At 43.7% G+C, this 19737-nt stretch overlaps 2 protein-coding genes across 2 annotated transcripts; both read right to left on the bottom strand.

The window, feature by feature from the left end:
• Positions 1-726: 726 nt before the first annotated feature.
• ntd5 (ntl-dependent gene 5) lies at positions 727-9303 on the bottom strand (the record flags this gene model as incomplete). The annotated part of the gene is made up of 8 exons (XM_079165494.1): positions 727-1254; positions 1390-1587; positions 1821-2003; positions 2787-2863; positions 4139-4265; positions 7489-7680; positions 8014-8148; positions 9237-9303. The coding sequence occupies 8 exons, from the start codon at positions 9301-9303 to the stop codon at positions 1172-1174; spliced, it is 1062 nt and encodes a 353-aa protein (XP_079021620.1). The 3' UTR covers positions 727-1171.
• Positions 9304-10273: 970 nt separating this feature from the next.
• Positions 10274-19665, bottom strand: dbpb (D site albumin promoter binding protein b). Its single transcript, XM_079164912.1, has 5 exons — positions 19060-19665; positions 18600-18893; positions 17363-17911; positions 13676-13926; positions 10274-12664 (listed from the first exon to the last, which is right to left on the bottom strand). Exons 2-5 carry the CDS (start codon positions 18787-18789, stop codon positions 12449-12451), a joined length of 1206 nt encoding a protein of 401 aa, XP_079021038.1. The 5' UTR covers positions 18790-18893; positions 19060-19665; the 3' UTR covers positions 10274-12448.
• Between the last annotated feature and the right edge of the window lie 72 nt (positions 19666-19737).

The following is a 19737-nucleotide window of genomic DNA, read 5'->3' as shown; positions in this document are numbered from 1 at the left end:
TGTGTGGAGGACGCCATTACGCACAAGTCCTAGGTCCGAAAATGCCAATATTATTATGGTGCGTGTGCGCCCCTGACAGCTCTCGGACCTGGGACAACGCCGTCGATAACGCCGTCGGTGAGAGTAGAGAAACGTGTATATTTACAGACAGTCGCGGTGTGGAACGGATCCTTCCCGTTGCACCGGAGCTTCCTCGGACCTACAGCCAGCCATTTTAGAGTCGAGGGTCCGAGACACCGAGAGCGCAACCCGGCAGCCTCCAGGACAAACTTTCCCGGCGCGCTGTCATTTTTATTGCAGGCTCTTGCTGTCAGAGCCGGCGGAGGACGCGCCGGACGCTCTTCCGATACGTTTAAAAACTGTATTTTAAACTCTACTCCACCCCGCACACTCGCTGCATAGGGACTGGCTTACCCGTGCTGTGGATATTTCCGGAGGACCAAATATGACTGTGCAGTGTAAAAGGGTGATGCTGCGAATGCCGAGGGAGGGAGGGGTCAAGGGGAGTTGCTATGGTGTCGCAGCCTACCGGGTCCGACCAGTAGCCATGTTCAGCCTATGAGTACGGTTGAACCTGCAGCCTGCCGAAGGAAGGCTCTCGGCGGCGCCTGAGAGTCAGAGACGCGGGAGGCAGCGCCAGAGAAGCGTAGAGAGGAAGCAGGACTTGAGAACTCACACTGTAGGACTGTGTGTGTCATGTAGACGTAAAGTAAGCCAGGGACCAAACCGATTTGATATTACTTTATTTCACATCATTAAAAACTTACAAGCCTCGAGACTTGACGCGTCAACAGAGGAAAAGAAAGATCACACAGTGAAATATCACAGAGTCAAGCCGTTATGGGTTAAGCTACGTGGACAAAGCATAAGTGATATAGCATGTATTCATGCATTATACATAGATCCTCACATGGATGCATTGGCTCAAGATGGAGGAGGACCAAGGTAATACTTGAGGGGTTTTGCAGATTATAATTTGTTTGATAGTATGCAGGAGAGAGGGGACAAGGGCCACAAGCACAGGGAGCCACACATGTGTCAGCGTCTTAACGGACCACAGTCACAGCATGGGTAGTTTAAGCAAAGCTGCGGAGACGGTGTGATGCTGAGTGTCAGGAGGCGTTTCATATATAGTGACACAGGGTCATGAGTGTTGGACGGGTCAAGGTCTTCACTCCACATCATGAGGCTCACACGCTTCAATCTCCGAGACCAGCCGGTGAGGGAACAGCTTAAACTGCAACCATGTGGGCTCTGAACGAACAAAGACAAGGTGCAGGTTGCAAAACGGTCAATAATGTGAATCAATCCCCCCTCGTGTTATTCTGACTGACATGCTGAAGCAGATGCAGAGTAAGAAGGCCTGTGTGGGAGGTCCAAGGTTTTTACCAAGGTAGCAGGCTGGTGGCTGCAGCTTTCCATCAAAGCAGGTCTGGGTTGCGGTGAAGCTGCACTGCTTGCGAGGGTGTCTGCAGTAGAACGTCACATTTTCCCCGTGAGGAACCACGGCATCTGTCACGTCAAACGGCCAGCGCTTCACTCCGCCAATCACCACGCGGCTTCGCTCAGCAGGGATGAGACAGCGAGCTGTGAGAAAGATCAACGCGGTATGAAAGTACGATAAACACCAAACACAAAATGCTGTGTTGATTCTTGCTTGTATGTGCACTCTTGTTAGTATCAAGGACAATGTAAATGGGTATAATGCAAATTGTAATGGCATGCAATGGCATGTGCAAGAAGCTTTTTTTATTGGCTTGAATACATCCTTATTTAAAACCTATTTAAACTTGTCACAAGCATACTAAAACATCCCTCACCTCTGCAGTATGGCGGGGATGCACTCCAGCTTCCGTTCAACAGGCAGGTGACCTTCTGGGGTCCATCCAGCAGGAAGTTCTTTTTACAGAGGTAGTGAATGTCAAAGCCAACTTCGTATTCAGTCTTCTGGACAGCCACCACGTAGCCCTGCTCCACCTCTCGGGGAGGCTGGCAGTACACTTCTGAGAGAGGAGCAGATCATCAGTCTGTTTATTCAGGGGGATCCACTAATCTTTCAAACTATTAATAGAGAGCTCCTTATTTACCGGTTTTAACGTTAACAGTGCTTTATACAAGATTGGGAGCTAACGACGCTAACAGTGCTGACAGCGCTAACGGTGCAAAATACGGAAAAGGTTCTGGCAGAGCTAACAGTGTTTAGCGGAGGGGGAACCGGAGGTTGGGTGCTACACTTCTGCGACGATGCTGTCGTTCAGGACGGCGTTAACAGCTAAAAGCACATGCGAGCAACCCGGCTTTGTCAACAAAGCAAAGAGAAGCTCGGTTAAGACTACTCCACTATATCTTTACATAGTAAATAGTTATTTCCAGCTATGTTAACGGTCTGAAACCTGTATATTGCACCTTTTAAACTGGAATATTTGAAACTGCAACAATGTCCTTTTTCTGCTCTTATCTTTACTCCTTGTCAACAGAAGGCCGTGCAATGCCAGGTTCGACCACAAGATGGCAGAAAAGAACCATGAAATGGAGCAGTAGGTATCGAAAGGTGAATACTTGATGGGGTTTGTGTGTTTGTGTCTGTCTCCTTCTTTAATTCATTCTTTCGCATGAACACGTGAACGCAATGCACACAACAAATAAACGAACATCCCTGCCAAGTAAATAGTCTCTCAGTCCATTCAGTCACTCATCAACCACCGTTCTCTCCCGCTAACCTTGAAAGATGCACACACATAACCTGCTCACACACACATGGCCAGTGCAAGATACAGTGCGCTTACTTTTACAGATGGGGTGAGGATACTGCCAGGTCTGATTATCCTGGCAGAAATTTTCACTGCTCCCCACTATATCGGCCCTGCAGGAGAGAAGGAAGAGAGTGATGGGGACAGATGGCAGTGTGTAATGTACAGCATTGACAGCTAAGGACAAAAAGTGATAAAAAAAAAAAGAAAAAAGGTGTAAATGGTTTCTTTTTTACACTCTGTCTCTCTCTTTCTGAGTGTCTGAATTCTGTGTGCACAGTTCTGGCTGACACATCCACTCGGGCTCATCTTATCCTGTGGATGAGTCAGTGTGTAAAAGGAAGTCAATACAAGATAGACTGTAATGACCTAGTTAGCTCAATGGAGAGATCGTCAGCTGGGAGATCAAAATGAATTCCCTGCCATTCATCGCTAATCACTAAACGTTCCCCAACACCTCTCCCACAGCTGTGGGAAGTAGCTAAGTACATTCACTCTCTACTGTACTCTACTTAAATACAGTTTTGAGATGCTTTAGTATTTCCATTTGATGCTACTTTATACCTCTAATACTTTACTTTTACTTCACTACATTTATCTGACAGCTATAGTTATTAGTTACATTCCAGATGTTACATAAAAAAAAACATATGATACACTTATAAAATACAACGTAGTGTTAACGGTTAAACCAGAGGTTTTGAACCGAATTGGCTTGTGACCTCTTATGATAAAGCAGTCTCTAGTTTGGGCTCCTTGACAGGCCCAAAGAAGCAACATGATTCAATATTTCACCATAACAGAAAAGATTGTATATAAGTTAAAAAAATGAATTGCAGATTTGTGTAATTAGTTTTCTCTTCTTTCCTACAACAATAATCATTTCATGACTCCTCACATTTACCTTGTGAGCCTTTGAATGGGGCCGAACTATAGGTTTGGATTCACTGGACCAAAGTGCTAAACTGTATATAGTTGAAAGCTCCACCACAACCGGCTACAACAGTAAAATTCTGCATATGCATTAATACCTCAGTATTAACTGACAATGTCAGATAAAATGCTATATGTCTCGTTTTTCTACTATTATTTATCTGTTATTACTTTAGGTACATTTAGCTCATACTAGTAATGCACTTTTACTTCAGTAGGATTTAAAATGAAAGTCTTTTTTAATGTTGTATTGGTTTCTTTTACTTCAGAAAAGTATCTGAATACTTCTTCCATCACAGCTCTCCTGTATTCAAGCCATCCCTCCGCTTCATGCCTCATCTTCACACTCCATCCCCGTCTTCTCACTTCCTCCATTTGTACCTTCGAATCATTTTAGGTTTTCATAGCCTCTGCCCACGCACTCGCTTAACCTCCCATCGTCCCCCATCTCTCACCCAGAAAAGCAGGTGTAGCGGATGGAAGTTCCTGCTGTAGCGTTGCCCTGGATGCTGAAGGTGTTGACGATGTCCTCAGGCAGAGGGCAGGTTTGGGCAGCAGCAGGTTCTTCAGGAGACTGACTCTCTGTTGGTAAAAGAAGAACAGAAGGTTGAAGACTTTATCGGCAGGTCCTTTGCTTCGGTGAAAGTACTGTTAAAAATACCTCAGTACTGGTCCTGCATTGACGAAAACAATATACCCAAACCAGCAGAAAAACAGTCAGACCAGCCTTCTGTTACTTTTATATAATATTTTCATCAGAGAAGTTGCATCTCCCCAAAGCAGTGGAGGAATGTGCCTCAGAACATTTACTCAAGTGATGCACTAAAGTACAATTTTTAGATACTTTACTTTGCCTGAGTATATCCAAATGAATCAACTCAAAATAGTAATCTTAATACTTTTATATTTTATAGCTGTTGACACTTATGTCTTACTTGTATTGGAGTACTTTCATATTGTAGTATTAATACTTTTACTAAGTAAAGGATGTGAATACTGCCCTGTAGTGACAGTGATGTGTGCAAAGCTCCTCAGAGAGAACACTCAGCGTGCATTTAATGTGAATTTGTGATGCAAAGACGTAAACACAATCGATGTTACACAAACACAGAAAACACATTAGAATCAGCATGTAACTGATAGGTGGGGATGTGATTGTGCAGGTGACAACGAGGAAAGAAGGCCTCATTTGACTCCATGTCTTGTTCTATTTAAGTTAAAATAACCCTTCTTAGGTAATAAATCAAAGTTCGATGAGCAGGTGAAGCTCACAGCTATATATCTGTGATTGTATAACACCTGGCACTGCTCGTTCCTGGAAGTTCGAGTGCCTCACTCTTGTGGAAATATAAATATCAAAAGTGGTGCTTGGAGAGAGGCTGGAGCGACCCGAGCTCCATCAAGCGCGGGGTTTCGGAGATGAACGCGGCTTTGAAAGGAAGAGGCAGCTCTAGCCTGAGGGCTGTCTTAGGTATCCGTAACCGAGAAACGTTAATATAAAAATGTAAAGGGACCTATGGGAGAGGGAGAGTTACGAGTCTTGTTTGGCTGCGGATGAGAGCCTGAAGCTCAGTTCTGTTTTCACATAGCGCCCTTCTCCTGCCTCTTCTACTGCTGCCACCTACACAAGCTGCTGCACCAAACTGCTATGAAGCAGGTATATCAAATTCATCTTTAAAAAAACACAACAACTACAAAACAGGGAGTTTGAAAGAACCACAATGTTAAATACACAGCAGTCCGATTGCGACCAAAGATGTAAAAGGTTGTGTTTTTCTCCCACAAACACACACACACAGATGCATGCACGCACCGCAAACTGAATAGCCTCGGGCTGCATGCTTGTCCTTGGCTCCCATTGTAGAGAGAGACCTTATCAGAGGCCTCAGATGGAAGAGGATGAGAGGAGAAAGAGATGAGAGGAAAAGAGGACGAGAGAAGAGAGCAGAGGAGAGGAGAGCAGGGAACAGAAAGGCCTGGAGCAGCATGAGCAAGAGAGAGCTCTCTGACTCTCCTGACTGTGATCTGTCGCCCACGCACGCACACACACACACACACACACACACACACACACACAGCTCTTACACATGTGCAATCCGCCCCCCCACACATACACATCTAATGTATACAGAAAAAAATCTACCTCTCTACCGCCCTCCCATAAACACACACACACACAGACACACACACTCACTCACACACACACACACTCACAGCAGACGCACATTCACACCCGCTCTGTGCCACTTTGACAGTGATCGGCCGCCCACTGCCTCTCAACAGGCATGAAGGAGCTCGACTCACACTCTAACACACATGCAAAGGACACACACAATACAAACGCTCTCACACGTTCAAAACCCACCTACCTTCTGCCTGTCTCTCAGCAGGAGGATACACTCTACGAGAAAGAGAGCTGAGACGCGTATCCTTATTTAACATCTTTGAAAAGATACAAAATCAGGAGGGTGAGAAGAAGCTGGGTTGAGGATTCCTAAGAAAGCATATTTACTGTAGCTCCACGGCGTTTGGTTAATGCAGGGCTCAGAGCTCAAATTGTATTGTTTTTCTCAGAGACGTCAGGTTGAACTGTGTGTTGATGAGATAAGTCGAGATAAGAAGTATTGATAGCTGTACTTCATGTACTGCTGTGCAGCCTTGCGGCACAGCAGTACATGAAGGCAGTAATGTGGCTGCAGAGCGGTAGAACACATTTTGCCACTTATTCAGATAATTTTTTGTTCTATATTTAGACCAACAGAAATTTGAAAGATTCAACCACATGGTTATCTCAGGGCTCAGGGGTACTTTGGTTGTAAATGAACTTTCAAACACTGGAAGTCCTTTGTGTCCTTTGTCAGCAACTCATGCTTTTGTTTAAATGTGTTGACCTCTCTGTTCCGGCCCCTTTGGCCGACACCAGTGCATCTTTAAATCAAAGCTGGTCACATGTCAGTTTGAGGTCAGTTAAAACAAAGATTGCACAAGATCTCCTGCAAACACAAGGTTGGACACGACAAGAGTGAAGCTTATGATGAATTCATAATCCTAGATTTTTATTAAAACTGTGTTCAAGAAGTTGTGATTCATCTTGATATAAATAATTGGGGGTTTTGTATTGCATTGCCTTATTCCATATAGTAAAGGTGAATACACCTTACAGTCTAATTTTGTCAAAGTGTAGACTAGATAATATAACATGCTCCACAGAATGAACAAATATAGTTTCATACATATAGATTATAGATTATAAATATAGATTACTGTGCTGTGGTGTACATACCAACACCACACACATACACACATGTGCATCCATGTGATCTTCACACACACACAGGCGTGTGTTCAGCTATCCTCTCCTCTTTAAAACTTATTAACAGTTCATCTGTAAAATCCTCCGACAGCCATTATGAACAACTAAAGCTCCGGTTGCTATGGTGATGAGGAGAACAGGTCCCAGTTGTGCAATGTCTCAGCCGGCACGACCACCGACGAGTTTCATTCCTGAATATTTCTCTCTCTCTCTCTCTCTCGCTCTCTCTCTCTCTCTCTCTCTCTCTCTCTCTCTCTCTCTCTCTCTTTGTCTGAGTGCGTTGCATAAACACAAAATCACAATAAAAGCCACGTCTAATCTTCGCCCACATCACTGACCTAAACTCATAAACTGTACACATGCAGTAGAACCGCTGCTTCGGTTACAGAACCGAGACATTAGATTTGAGAAAGCAACAAATACCACAGCAGCATTGCTGTGAACCTGAACATGAAGCGAGAGAGAACATTTCTCTGTTGAACTCAAACCCACCTGTGCAGATGGGCTCATCCCCACTCCATTGTCGGTCACCTTGACAACGGCGAATAGTGGCATCCAAGCCATTGGGCAACGTGAATCCTGGCTTGCAGCGCACCTCGAGCAGGGCGGAAAAGGAGTGAGTGGGAGAGAGGAGACGAGCCTCTGAGGTTTCACTGGGGGGCAGAGGCCAGGGACAAACTCGACCTGAGGAGAAAAGAGACAATCCAGAGGGAGGAGAGACGACCTCAGAATGTGCTGGGTTGTTAAAAGGACACTAATGAGGCTGTATAACTACACTGAGTGCATTCGCAATGACCACTTTTACAACGTGCAGGAATAATACAAAGCTTTGGTTCAGCACTGACACTCTGAGCCCAGATTTTGTCCACGACCGAGGCTTTTTTTTTTTTCCAGGAAAACACACACAGATGTTTGTTGGCACAGCTGCGTTTAGACACACACACACACTTTTAATGACTGAGCTCACAATAGTGTTCACAGTGACAACTGAAGACACACATGCATACAAATAGTTACCTGGAGCCACACAGCTGAGACCACACTGGCCGTCACACAGGCACTGGCGCTTGTTGCCACAGTCTCCGTCAGCTTTGCAGGGCCGAGGACACGTCCTCCTGCTCTCCTCTCCCAGAAGTCTATCCGGACACAACCCTGTTGTGATACCACACACACCATCACAGTGATTGGCCCTTTGTTTGCTTCTACTCCATTCACGGGCCCCCTCGTAAAAAATGCAAACGCTAAGGGCTCTAATGAGATTTTGTTTGCCAACTCTGCTTTGTTTTCCGTTTGAAGGAAAGTGAATTCAGTGTGGGTGGCCGGGCAAACATTTGCCACCCAGGTTGCCAGATGAGTAAGTATTTAGATGGCAGGCTTTGTCGCTCTTCACCATTCAGCTATCGTGTTTTTATTTTTCAGGAAAGTGAGAGTGTTGCCTTACTTCTGCGAATAGTTTTTGCTGTGTTTTCTCAGATAAGTAACTTTGTCATATTTGAACAGGATCAGTGTAGAGGAGTAATCTGTAACCCCTCCTCATTTCCCCTCACTTCTACATATGTATTCCATCACATACCACAAAAACGAATTCCCCACTTATTTTACATTGCAACGTTGCCAACATCGACACACCCTCAATGTACAGAACATTTGAGGGGGAGAGAAGGGGGAAAGACAGGGTTCCCCATTATTCATTTCTTTGAATGAAAACATGTGTGCTACTGTATTCACTCTGCCCAAAGCCATGTGACCACAAACACACATGTGCTGTGCTAATGCACACTTGATCATCCCAGAACAGCATGGAGACATGGTGTACAGCACATACATGCAGCGGCTATGACATTAGAAACAAAAAACGTTACTGCACATCATGAAACCGGAGTTATGGAGGTCCCAGATTCACCTTTGAGGGTGCGTGAAAGGGGCCCCAATGATCCAACACAGATCAGGCATCCCATAATTAGTAAACAACGAAAACAAAAAACACAGAAAACGTACTTAATTAAGTGACTTACGTGACATACCCATGTAGTGTACGGTATTAGCAATCCAAACTATAACATTTTGCCGAGTCCCAAGCCCTTACATGATGGTCTTTACATTAAAGTACAATCTGCAGAGCAACAAAGCATGCAGAGAGAAGGTCCAGAGTATTTACTGATAGTCCAGCTGTGTTCATTGTGTATGCAGGGCTCAGCGCTCTCCCAGGTGTGAGTGACGGCTGGAGTCAGAGGGCTTACCTGGAGCCTGCGGGGACACCGTTCCAGTCAGAGCCCATAGGGACAGCAGCAGCAGTGCACAGTCCATCCTTGAAGCCTGGCCTCAGACGATATGAGGGAGGGACATGGAGACACGGCATTTTAAGGAAAAGGGAACAAAGGGTGGGAGGGAGGTTGGGGGGGGCAGGAGAGGGTGTGGAGGGGAGGGGAGGTGGGGGGGGGGGGGGGGGTACAGCCAGGAGCACACATCTGGTTTGCATTGAGGAAGAGAGAATTGGGGAAAATTCCACTCTGAAGGACCTTTCACCCATTTCTGTTGAATTATAAGATAAAAGGGATGATACACACAGACACACACACACACACACACACACAGTAAACAAACAGGGAATGTTAACAACAGAGGATGTTGATGGTCTCCTATCATTGCAGCCGGGTGTGACTTATATCTTCAATTCTTTAATTGATGCCAGTACACACACTTATTTTGTAATAATACCCTCTTAATTAAGCATTCTAACTCTATTAGAGAATGAATCTGAGTTGTGCTAAACATTGAGTGCATTTAATTTCAGGGTACTGTTTGAATTTTGTTTTCTTTTTTTGTTCTTTTTGGAAGAAAAATATATATACAAAATGTTACAGAAATCTTAAGTAAAGAGGTAAACATGAAACACCAAAGTATGGTTTACATGTTGTACTACAATGTAATTTGGAAGTAGAAATGTTATCTTCAAGGGAAGTAGCGTTGCATTTGTTGGGCAAGAATGCACATTTGGTCTGCTTTGTCTATCAAAGGAATGAACACAATGTGAACAAACAGGGAGTATATCAAAACAAGTCTGGGGACATTTCACTTCATATCATAGTTTGCTTATCAAGCTGAAGTTGATAAGTTGAAGTAGCATTCCTCCTGAAATGTGACCTCTGTTGCCTATGCTCTCGGTAAACACTTGGATTTAATTCAATATGCTGGCACACACAAGGCTTAAGAGAAGCTTTCAGAACCACAAAAATACCATAACATTGTGATGAAACAGCAGAGCCAAGCAAAGCAGTAGTGAATGAGAACAATCTTTTATTGGTGTTTTTGGAAAAATCTTGACTACATCCAAATAACCAGCACCGAGTGGGCTGGACACCATGTACACCACTGATGCAGCAGGGCAGTTGTAGTTCAATAAGAGTCACTAAAAGATTTACCAACCACATCTGTGAGGATATTAGAGACTAAATCCTGTTGGGAGAGCAAACAATCACTGATTGAGGTGATAAAGGCTGAAATAAACCAACAAGGAGCATATTGATAGTGTGCATAGTCCGTACACCGCTGGAGAACAGAAGAGGTCATCACAAAAGGTAAAGTAAGTCTGCATGAATATCATGTTCAAGTTACTGAGCCACGCTTTTGGAATCCACGGTCAAAGAAACCACGGTGGCAGTAGTGTCCGTAGTGGAAGTGAGTAATGTCTGGAGGTCTGAGACAGGATGCAAATAGCAGACTGAGGGTTGTTTCTTTTTTTTCATTTGAATAGTCTTTCTGAGGAACAATGAAGATCAAAGGTGTTTCAAGGTGCAACAGATCACGTTCATCCAAAGAAAGAAAATCATCCAATAATATAGAACAGCAACAACAAGAGGGATAATCATCATAATCATAACAGTAATAATACCAGTAATGGTAACTATTCATCATGGTCATTAAGGGGATTCAAATCACACTCTATCACTAGTCATCCTTCCCCAGGAACATAACATAGTGTACCATGCTCCGTGTGTAGGTGTTGTGGATACACAGAGGTTTTTTTTAGATACAGTAGAAAGTAAAGAGTAATAAACGGAGTAAACAGTAAGGAAGGAGCAGTATTGAAAAAAAGCACTAAATAGCAACAAGCTTTGTGGATCAATATAGGAAATTTTGGCTTTTATTTCTCCCAGAAATCTGAGAAATTAACACCATTCCACTCAACGGGGGTTTTGAACCCATCTCCTGGAATACATCAAATACACAAAATAGTATAGGCCTATCCAATATACAACATTTCTCCCCCCCATAACAATGCTAATCAAAGTGTGTTCATAAAGTACAGTAAAGTAACGATGTGCGTTTGACTAGGAAGATTGATTACTATTTTAAGGATACAATACAACACTGAGATTGAACTACTCTATGTACCGCCGAGGTACAAGAGAGACGCGGGGACAAAATGTTATGGGAAGAGTTCGCACATAACTGTGAGGGGATTGGCTGTAAGTGAGAGCGGACAGAAATAGAGCAGTTGGATATAGAAACAGAGGAAGAGAAACGTCCCGACAATTCAAAAGAGAGGATCAAGAGGGAGCAGAGTTACCCGGGGCATCACAACAGGCTTTCACCGGCTTAGGTGAGGTACGACGAGACACCGGAGTAGATTTAAAGCACTCAACGGGGATAGAGAAAAGGAGATAGAGTCAAAGATAAAAGTATGGACTCGTGAAAGATGTACCAATCGCATAAAGTCAAGCTTAAAGTACACAGAAATAATATTGTTGAGAAACGAGTCAAGTTAATAAAAAAAAAGGATGAAGTTGATCAATTCAAACAGAGTGTTTACATGGTCTCCCCTCTTGTCTCTCTCTCTCTCTCTTTAGCATGCCCATTCCCAGTGACAGAAACATAACAGGAAGAAAATTAAGTGCTTGAATAAAATCCACAAAAATGTTGAACTATACGATTACAAGATAATTTTTGCTCTCTATATTACAATTGTTACATGCGTCCTCGCCCCTGCTGCTGCATCCTGACTATAATAATCAAGTCGAAAAATACCCAATCGATGGCTGACCACCTGTTAAACGTCTCCTGACTCATCTATAATAAAAAGAGATTTACCATAGCTTTCTCCCGCCTCTATGTAGAAAATATACAAAATTATTCTCCAAATTTGCTCTCCCTCTAATTTTTCTTAAGTATTATAAAAATATACAATTCTCCAATAACAAAACTCTTAAAAGTCACATCTTTTCATCTGTTAAATTATTCTCTCCATCTTTCACTTTTAAGAGTTGACACCTCAACAAAACAAGACACCTGAGCTTCAATACGCAAATCTTCCCCTTGTCTTTTACATTCATCATCATAATCATCATCATCATCACCATTTTTCTGTCCATCGTGCCACCCCAAGAATTCAGAGTCTTAAATTTAATCCAGCTTATATTCCTCCTCTTTCTGATTTTGCTCCACGTCTTCATCACTGGTCAGCGAGACGGTTCTCGTATTTACTAAGGATGCTGCGACAGCGGCCCAGTTCCTTCCGGATCTCGGCCACTTCCTGTCGGAGGGTGGCGTTCTCTCTCTCCAGGTAGGCGGCTCGCACAGATATTTGGTTCTCCTTCAGACGGCGAGCATCTCGGGAACGCTTTGCTGCTTCATTGTTTTTATACCTCCTGGTCCAGTACTTATCATCCTAACAGAGGATGGAAAAATAGAGCACTTTGATTAGTAATCTGCCAATTTGATCCTATCATTTAATGTACCTTGTTTGAGCAGAGGATTAAGGTATTACTAGATAGTGGTACTTCAATAGAATAATCAATGAATGGTCAGACTTGTTTCTTAAGAAGCATGTAGTATTCTTGTGCAGCCTCGCTCCTTTCGTGTTTTTGGTAATGTGGGTGTTTGGCCATGAATGAGTGTGGGACATGTTCCTTTCACATGCTTCATCTTCAGAGTTTGGTCAGTACTGTGTTTTATTGATGTTATTTCTATTCTGTAAAATTCTATTTTGTTGCTCTTTTGTTACTAACCTGCTTCTTTGAAATGTCTTTGAAAATGTTCGCCACGACCCCTGTATGTGCCTAGTTTTGATTAAAAAAAAAAAGGTTTCTCAAGTAAGTACTTTCTGCTCTTACATTATGAATTCAATCTTGTATACCTTAGAATTAGAGCTACAACAATTAGTCATTTTCAATCAAGAAAAAAAAGATGGTTCCAGCTTCTCAAATGTGAGGATATGCCGCTTTGCTCTTTGATATGTCCTTATAAGTTAATTATGTTTGGGTTTTGGATTGTTGGTATGACAAAATAAGCATTTCTGCAACACTAACATGGAAAAGAACCGAGTAGAAGAGAATGGAGACCTCGTCTGCAGTATTTATTGATGTGTGCATCCTGCAAATATGGATACTGATTGTATTGTTATTGTTCAGTGGGTTTTATTATCCAATTCATGTTATGCATGTATTCAATTTCTTATTATATTTATCTTCTTTTTATTCTGTTTAGAAAACTATTTTAATTTGTTATGTTGTTATGTGTAAAGCAGCAGCTCTTGTGAAAGGTGCTGTAGAAATAAAAGTTATTATTTCGATCAATTTGATTTAAAAACCTAGAATAAATGAATTTCAATGACCTAATACCTAATAAGATTGACCACCACGGCTCTGAATTTGCAGCGAAGACTTCAGACTGCACTCACCTTCAAGCCCTCAGGCACCAGGATCTTGCGCGCCTTCTTGATCATCGGCTGTGGCTTGAGTTCCTCTTCACTGAAGGAGTGCCTCCTGGGGTCGTAGTTCGGCTGGCCAGACATATCCATGTCCGAAGAATCCATGTCGTACATGCCGATCCCATCTGGACCGCTGTCCGTGGGCGTCAGCAGAGGTGGACAGGAGGACGAGGAGGAAGAAGAGGGAGACTCACAGGAGTCGTTCATACTGGTCTGACTCCCTGCAATCAAAGAGAAGAACAATCTGGTTTTACTTTCTTTTCACTGAAATACATTTATCCTGAAATCAATAAAAGTGTCAAACTTCAACAGAGCAGCTAATGATAGCGGCCTAAAACAGCAGTAAAAACACATGCAGCATTACATCATAATGACCACCAGATGGAAGCAGAGAGCTACTTTCTTCCTGTTATAAACAACAAACAACATTCCTTTGCCTGAGGATGTTTTTCAAACTGCTTTTATGGACAGTAAGGTTTTCTGGGACACGGTTGTCTTTAGAGAATATTCCGGGGATTTACCCTGAAAGTACACAGAATTATATAGTATAATACATCGTATTTGTAGCATGCAGATAAACAGATATAAAGGAGCTACTTGTTGTAGTGAGAGATACTGTCAATGAAAAGCTCTGGCTATTCCATTACACTCTTTTGTATCATTTTATCTCGACCTAAACTCTTTTATATCAAGTACTGCACCCTAGGTTAGTTCAAAGAATCACTGATATACATATGATTCATTACACACCAGCAAACTGTCATAATATAATAAAACCATAACCCAAACCTGTCATTGTGTGTACTGCTGCTAAAACAAAAGAGTCGCTATGGTCTTGATGCTCCTGGTGATCCTATGTACAATGGAAACCAGTGCTTTGTCAAACTGACACATAACCACAACCCTCTATTACAATAGTATGTTCTATTAATTATACTGGTGCATGATATTGACTATTATTATGAATCAATACTGCAAATGCTGGTAGACCAAAGCCAACATCCAGAACTTAATAGCAAAAGAGAAATCTAAAAGTGGAAATGTTATGTAACTTTCTACCCCTCCCCTCAAAACCAGTTCCTTTAAGTGGGGCCAGTATAGGGCTATACCTCAACCCACCCCCTTTAAGGCCCAATGCACCTCACTCAAACTGACTTTGCTTCCCTATAAGAGCCAAAACCTTCCATTGACTGTTCCCATATCTCACAGGGGTATGTGTTAACCTAAAGATTGATCTGATAACTTCAACTATTAACAAAAACAACCGTTAAATGAATCAATCTGGCTAAAGGAACTGTTACATTATACGACAAACACAGAGAACTTAAGTCAGCATTGTTATCTCGCTCCACAGCAACAAGTGACCACAGTCTTAACGAAACCTGTATGCCTTTAATCCCACAAAGCTGACAGGTAATACAGTCTTATTATGTGGAAACAAACAAACAATAAAAAGTACACAATCTGGTTTTAAGGCCAAAAGAAACTCTACGTTAACTGGCAGGTTTGTAGGCTGGGAAATAAAACAAAAGCATCGCCTCTATCTAGATATGTGTTGCCACCTGTTAGACAGGCTATCTGTAGATCTGTCATGTATGAGCATAGCTATCACGTGACTAATGGCTGTATAATGGCCAGGTATTATGAAGGCATGTTTTCACAACAGGTGTTCCCTCATGACGTTCCCATGTTCCACAATGACAGCAAAACAAATTAGAGAGCGCTTTCACAGGCACCAAGATGAAGTCAAGCATGTCCCCAGAACACATAATCAGCGGGTCTAAACAAACACCGAATCTTTAAGTGTGGATACTGTCCGCAACCAAGTGCCACAGAGGCCAGAACTGAGGCACGCGATTCCTCTAAACCAGAAGATTGTAATGATTAATGCTGCAGAAACCCGACAGCAGGAACTAGTCAGTGCAACCGCCTGGTGTCATGTTTTGTTGGAACGAAAGCGTGCAAACCCTCAGCCCTCCTGTGGTACATGGTAGCCTCTCCCTGCTCTTTGAAAAGCTCTGGAACGCAGCCATTACAAAGTTGATTTGGCGCATTTTTGTCCACGTGTTTTTTAACCTTGAGAGAACAGAGAGACTTTTGCTTTTTAAGAAACAGTCAAATATGTGACTGCACACATTTCTGAACTTGTACAATAGCATTCCTGAGGGCGAGGGCCCCGAGGCTGCTGTGAAGGCCAACAGCAGCTCTGCTCCTGCTTAGGTACCTTACATAGTCATAGGTTGTTAGGTGTCGCTCCGTTTAACATTTGTGAAGCAGCTGGTTGGTCTGGGCACCTTTATGATGCTGCCGATTACAACGCGGCTTTTGAAGTTTCAAGCGTTGGGAGGGCTGACGAGAAGATGATTTGCTCAACTTCAGCACAGTCAGCTCAGCCACATAATAAAATACACAATGTTAAACGATCATTTCTCCACTTTCAATCCATTACGCTAATTTTCTATCCTATGTTTTTGTAGTTGGAATCTCAAATTATTTTAACAGTCAAATATAAAGAGATTATCATCCAAATGCATGGGACTTTAATCATGCGATATAAATGCATTATCAGCGTCTATAAACATGCACTTTGTCACCTAAATGTCCTGCGTCAACATCCCACGCGGCATAAAATTCTCCTCTGGATATCAGTGCACTTAATGTCATTCATCTGTGATCAAATGTTCCCGTTTGAAGTCCAGCAGCACGGGGGGAAACTCTTCCTGTTGCTCTGCATGTCCCTCCTCCTGTGGGCTCCTCCTCCGTGTCTACTGGCCCTGCCTCTAGTTCTCTCACTCCAGTACTCACTAGCCTCGGCACGTGTACCGACGCGCACACATGGCTGTGGCGTGTGAAGTGGGGAGAGATTTAAAGACACGCAACCGCAAAGACTCCACACACACTCTCTCTCTTTTTTTTTCTCTCTCTCTCTCTCTCTCTCTCTCTCTCGCTCTCTCCCTCGCTCTCTCTCTCTCTCCCTCGCTCTCTTAGTACTGTTTTGACCCTGCTGCACGTTTATAATGGGCTGGGACTGAATGCTGATTGTGTTGCACACTGCAGTACACAGATCACATGCCGAACTAAACCAAACCTCCTTGTGAGGTTGACTCATCAAATACAGCTCAAGACTTCTTTCTTTCAAATATTCTACCTTTTCTTCGTCTCTTCTCTCCACAGCTCCCTCGCCCCAACTTTTTTTGCACAGCACCATACTACAAAATATGTCCAACATTGTCGAGCAGCCATTTCTACACTCTTGCGTGTTTTTCTCTTTCAGGCTGACTCTGCGCGTAGAACCATGTGACCGTATATCTCCTTGTCTTCAGTTTGACCCCAGAGGTCAGAGAAAAAAAAAAATGCTTGGTCACCATTGTGTTTTGTTGTAAACGCAGAGTTCAAAGTGCTGAATCACTAGCCTATGGGGACATTATAACCTTCATCACATATCAACCATTATTAATTGTAGGGTCTACTGGTCCCATATCAGGGGACAATTTGTCTCGTTCAGCTGCTCAACTCTGCAAAGTTTGCAGAACCCTCTTCCATGATATTGCTGTTTTGAGCTGATAAGGAGAAACCTTGAAAAAACGACCCGTCCTTGGGTCACTTTTTACTCTCTGGTTCAGCTAAGAACAAAACGGTCCATGTAAGGGAACTCACCATGCAAACAGTCATTTCCACCTCCGAGGCCCTGCGGCTGAGCCACCTCCAAACCGATGAGCGATGGAGAAGAAGAAGGCGATGAAGATGAAGAGCCGGGTGGGGATGAGGGCGGTAGGCACTGGGAGCTCTGGTTGGGCACAGCTGACTGGGAGCTCTGCGAGGGGATCTGGGCTGAACTGGAGCTGTTGTTATTATGCATGCTGCCCATTCCATTTTCGGTCAGAAACTCCTCCAAGTCCATGTACTGAAGCTGGAAGAGGCCCCCATCTGCAGGCAGGGTGCGATCCCACAAGAGGGGCCCCAAGAACTGGTTGAAACTTCCTCCTCCATTTCCACCAGTACCACCAGTACCACCAGTACCACCAGTACCACCAGCAGCACCAGTACCACCAGCAGCACCAGCAGCACCAGCAGCACCAGCAGCACCAGTACCACCACCACTCCCTCCTCCACAGCCGTTACTGTTAGTACTGTTGCCTATTGCACTGCCATTCCTTACGGGGCACACTCCCATGGAGTCCTCATCAACGTCCAGCTTCTCTTTGTCTACCAGAGATAAGAGAGCAGAATCATAATAAGAACAGATGGAGGATGATGAAGACCAACGTTCAGTACACAAGAGAGTTCTTTCACAAAAAGGTTTTCTGGAGACATTTTAGTCAGTGGACGCTAACATTGACTCAACATACTGTGGCAGGTGTCTTCATGAGATGCACTTCTGCAGAAATCTCCCTTTTATCCTATGTCCCACACACAAATACACACCCGCAGATGGACCAGATGGTAGCTGAATTGCAGCACTAAGCAAGAGCCAAAACCAATTTGTTGTCATAACACATGCATAAGCTCCTGAACAAATCTCACAATACTTGAAGGCACGTTTTGGAAACTGCACCGCATTACAGCTGAACCGAAACGTGTCCGCGCTCATTGTAATCTGGTTCCCAATTTGAAGTCGCAGCGGGGATTATAATCCAGGTGAATACTCATCAGGGTCATGGAAGAGTCATCATGAATGTGTGTGTGTGTGTGTGTGTGATGGTGCATCAGAGTGCCATGAAATAAGACAAATGCAATGTTTGTTATATAATAATGTTGCATATTTGTATTGTAATAACTGCATCAGTGGGTGGAACAGAGGGGTGTGATTTATTCATTGCACATATTGGAGAAAGACCGTGTCATGTGCTTGTGCATTCAACACAAACAGCACTGTCACATAGTATCAACTCACCTTTTGCATCGCAAGGGGGTTTTAAACGCTGGTCTCCCTTCATGGGGTGCTGCAGGAGGGATTTAAGACCTGCCATAGAGTTGAGTGGCCCCCCTGTGAGGGAGCCTGCAGGCTGGGTACAACTTCCAAACTGTGGGCTTGTGCCAGCTGGGAGGTCAGGGTTCGGAAGCTGGGAGAGCTGCCTGGACATCCTGGGCCAGATGGGGTCGTAGAAAGATAGGCCTACTGGGGGCACTTGAAGGGGCGTGGCAAACTGACCGTAGAGCCTACCAATAGGACAAGTATGCTGGATGACTGCGCGCCCGTGTGTGCAGGGGGGGAGGTGTGGGGGTGGAGAGAGAGAGAGAGAGAGAGTTTTGAGAAGAGTCCTTGCAGAATAAAGCAACCATTGTAATGTAATCACAAGTATGAGCATAGAATTAACAGATGAATCATACTTTGACAACTTAAATGTAGTTACCTTTCACTTGAGGTTGTGCAGAGTTCCTTATTTCCTTGCAGAAATATTTTCATCGAAATATTCCATTGCAGTTGAATGTTGTTAAAATTCTTCAGTAGATGAAGCTGGTATTCTCAGAGGACCAGTGTGGGAGGGACACTCAGACTATCTGAAGAATACTGTCCATAATAATAATACAAAATAAAAAAAATACAAAGACGTCTAAATGACAACGTAACCCGCAAAAAGCACGGACAGGGAAATGTTACAATTAAAACTTGTAGAATAATATCCCGAGTTAATCGTTCCGGCAATCAGAAAGAAGATCCCAAAATAGTTGCAAAGCAGACCTCCGTCAAAACAACAAAACTGTGTGTACAAAAAAAAAAAACATGCACAGCGACGAGAGCAGTGACTGTGTTGGTCAGATGACAAGTTGTATTGGTGTTTCTCTCCTCTGCTGTCGCGCTCTGCTGTCCGTCAGGGGGGGGAGAGGAAAGGGGGGAGGAGGGGGTCGTTTCCTCTCTCTCTGTCTGTACTTTTTTTTTGCATCCGGTGAATCCAGTCACGGGCGCACGGGCTTAGGTCTGGTAGGGCCGCGCGACGTCCACGTCCGATCGTCCTCTCTCTCCCTCTCTCTCTCTCTCAGCTGGAGCGGACACGGGCAGTTCACGTGACGTCACACCTCGCGGAACAAGC

This window comes from Pholis gunnellus (assembly GCF_910591455.1).
Source record: "Pholis gunnellus genome assembly, chromosome: 8".
NCBI classification, from domain to species: domain Eukaryota; kingdom Metazoa; phylum Chordata; class Actinopteri; order Perciformes; family Pholidae; genus Pholis; species Pholis gunnellus.
Note: the sequence above shows the minus strand (reverse complement) of the source record. Positions and strands in the feature narration are given on the sequence as shown.